This window comes from Acipenser ruthenus, chromosome 13, assembly GCF_902713425.1.
Source record: "Acipenser ruthenus chromosome 13, fAciRut3.2 maternal haplotype, whole genome shotgun sequence".
Lineage (NCBI taxonomy): Eukaryota > Metazoa > Chordata > Actinopteri > Acipenseriformes > Acipenseridae > Acipenser > Acipenser ruthenus.
The window spans coordinates 7,090,695-7,093,836 of record NC_081201.1 but is presented as its reverse complement, the minus strand read 5'-3'; the positions used below and the strand labels follow the sequence as shown (position 1 = coordinate 7,093,836).

At 38.0% G+C, this 3,142-nt stretch overlaps 1 protein-coding gene across 2 annotated transcripts; it reads right to left on the bottom strand.

Annotated features, from left to right (window-relative positions):
* Positions 1-339: 339 nt before the first annotated feature.
* Positions 340-2,848, bottom strand: coq7 (coenzyme Q7 homolog, ubiquinone (yeast)). 2 transcript variants are annotated; one of them, XM_034030524.3, is made up of 6 exons: positions 2,616-2,848; positions 1,883-2,121; positions 1,367-1,481; positions 880-1,019; positions 672-740; positions 340-561 (listed from the first exon to the last, which is right to left on the bottom strand). In XM_034030524.3, the coding sequence occupies exons 1-6, from the start codon at positions 2,710-2,712 to the stop codon at positions 484-486; spliced, it is 738 nt and encodes a 245-aa protein (XP_033886415.3). In that variant the 5' UTR covers positions 2,713-2,848; the 3' UTR covers positions 340-483. The 2 variants fall into 2 exon arrangements, with proteins under 2 accessions (XP_033886415.3, XP_033886416.3); XM_034030525.3 differs by having other exon boundaries at positions 1,883-2,091; positions 2,616-2,846.
* Positions 2,849-3,142: the final 294 nt, after the last annotated feature.

Sequence of the window (3,142 nt, the reverse complement as noted above, 5' to 3'; positions counted from 1 at the left end):
TAAACAGTTAACACGATGGCTTACTGTACTACTATATTTCTGCCACCAGCTCCACCTGTTTTCATCTTAGCCGCTGGGTTTTACTGCCACCTTTTGGGGATTTTTTACACTAACATACATTATTTGTCTTTTTTTTTTAAATAATCTTTAAGGGGGAATAGAAAACAGGGCTACGCTGCACAAAACTTTAACATGACAGCTATATTCCTTATATTTGAGCTAATGTACCAGTACTTAATCCACACTGGTCAAAATTGGATTTAATATTCAGTGAATTTATATTTGAGGAAGATTTAGTTTTTGTTCATATCTTTTTGGCAAGCATATTTATTTACATAGTAAAATTAGGAAATGTTTTTTATTACTTAATAAATAACCATAAGGTTAGATCACTTCATGCAGTTTTACACACTTTAGAAAATAATTACACATGCTTTCAATTCAATGTTCTATGTGTGTAATTGTGAACTATAAACAGTTATTCTAGATGCGTTCAGACATATATATTGCAGCCTTGCAGCCAACTTGTATAACGTTCTTCATCAGCGAGTAAGCAGGAGCCTGGAAATAAAGAGAAAAAGAGTATAAGAGGATTTGAAGACATTTTTTCTTTCCCTTCATTGTGTTTTCTTCCTCTTTATTTATTTATTTCTGTTAATCCCTGTATTTACCAGTTCAGCATCGTGTTCTAATCCTGTATCGTGATGTTCCATTTCCTCATCCCGGAACTTCTTGATCAACTATTAAAACAAATTCAACAAGTAAATGAATGTTGCAGTTCTTAAAAGCAATACATGCAGCAAAAGCACAAGGCCACTGTGGGGGTGCTGTCTTGATGTACCAAAGGCATTAGCGTGCAATTTGAAATGAAATACTTACTTGAAGTAATTCTTTGTATTTGTCTGGATCCTCCTCCATTAATGTCCTGATTTGACTGTTGTAATGTTCAGAAATGCTTTCTTCCACAGCGACTGTACAGGCCATTGCTCCCTCTTTCCCCAACAGTGCTGACCCAGCTCCTGTCCGCACAGACATAAAAGTCTTAACAGGTTTGGCAACCACCCTTAAACCCAGGGATAACATTAATATTGGGTGTGTGGCTAGGATGTTTCATAGGTGTGCTTTCTCTACACCAAGTTAAACAATTCTTAAATGAATTACAATGTATGTTTCGTACTATTCCAGAATGGCTGTGGACATCATAAAGGATCTTCCTCCTACTTCCAGTCTTTCTGCAGTTGCCAAGTCTAGACCATGTTTTACACTGGGGTATGCAGCATCAAATGCTTTATAATCTGACAATGTTAACAACCAGGCCATGGGTAAAAACGAAGGTAAAAAACACCAGAGCTCCACTGGAACTCACCTAAAGCAAACCCTGCAAGATTCCACAATGGCATTAAGATGGTTGGTCGGACTCTATTGTCAGCCATAAGCTCATTAAATATCTTGAGATGAGCCTTTTCCTGGTCCCACATTTTCTGTACAAGAAACACATTGGCAGAGGGGTAAAATAATTTAACATGGGGGGGGGGGGGGTAACAACACAAAGATGTCATCATACTGAATGCAAAACAACTTAATAACACTACAAGGATGGAAAGAAGACTCCTACTGCAAAGCAGTGTGATCCATTCCTGGTTTTACTGTGAGTTTAATAAGACACACCTTAGCTTGTTACCTAGACACTGTGCTAATCAAGCTTGTAACAAAACCTGGAATGGGTGAAACAGCAAAGCAATAGGAGTCTTATTTCTATCCCTGCATTAAATAAACCGTATTTCAAAACTAATGTAGACAAACTTTACTTGCAGTTTTTTTAAATCTATATAAAGAAAGTTAAAATGATTAAGTAACTGACGATAGCTACTCCTGTACAAACCTGAATGATAGGCCCAGTCTCAGTCCTCCCCAGTACTGCCATCTGTCCTGCGTAGATACGGTTGGCTCCATACTCCCCTGCATGATCTACCCTGAGCATCCTGTCCAGCATGTCTTTCTCTGCGCTGTCCTGAGCTGGGGGCACTATGCTGTAGCACCTGGTGGCACTCAGCTGAAGATACCTCCCACGCCAGGCTGCCTGCCTCCCTTCTGTGAAACTCAGCAGAAAGACCAATTCCCCTTTTCAAATATTCATTTATGTTATGCAAGGGGCGATTTTCAAAGCTTTGTACTGAAATTACTCAATTAAATCAAGGTCACAAAAACACACTTTCAAGCTATGAAAGTACATAAACACAACCTAAGTGTACTTAAAATGCCTTTTATTTATTGTTTATTTCTAGTTGTGTATCTTTATTTTTGAAATGTTAAATTACCCACATTATAAAAGACAACTTGAATCGCATCGTTGGACCAGTCAGGCTATTATTTATCTACTAAAATATACACAGCAACAGTACCCCTACAAAAACGATCTATAAAAACTCTATAGCACTTAGAATTATTATAGAACATTTATGTATGGGTAGGGTCCCCTGATGAATGATCAACATTGAGTTCTATTAGAATGTTTAAATCATTAACCTTACAAGTCCAAACATTACAATACTCAAAGTGCTACAGTACAGTATTAATGACATTGACAATCCTATTAATATCTTTGCATTTCATACCTCTCTCATAACGTGTACAAAACCGTCGCAAACTCGAAGGACAGGCACCCTGGATCACCTCGACCCACAAAACAGGGGAGCTGAAGGCCTTGCGCATGTTTGATAGACGCGCTTTCGGTTTTATAAAAATGCAATTAAATAATCAAATAATCACTCAAAGAATGTCATTGCATACACCATTACATGATTCACAAGTTCTCTCGGCGCTCCTGAGTGACGTCACTTCCTAAACAACCCAGACAGAGGCACGTGCTTTGGTACGGGAATGCGCTGCAGCATCGTACAGGAAAAGAAAAGCGCTTTACAATTTTGTTTCATCGCAGACTGTGAAAGGCGGCTACAATAAGGATCTTTCTGAGATGTTTTGAGTATTGGGTCCTTTTTACACAGTCGTGCTTCAAAAGTAATAAAATTCTCATCCTGGGAATACTGGATATATCTTCCCATAATCTCAATGATCATTTTGCATTTGGTCATGTAGACTATTTGTTATATGTTTAGCGCCTAACACGACTTTTTTTTTTTAT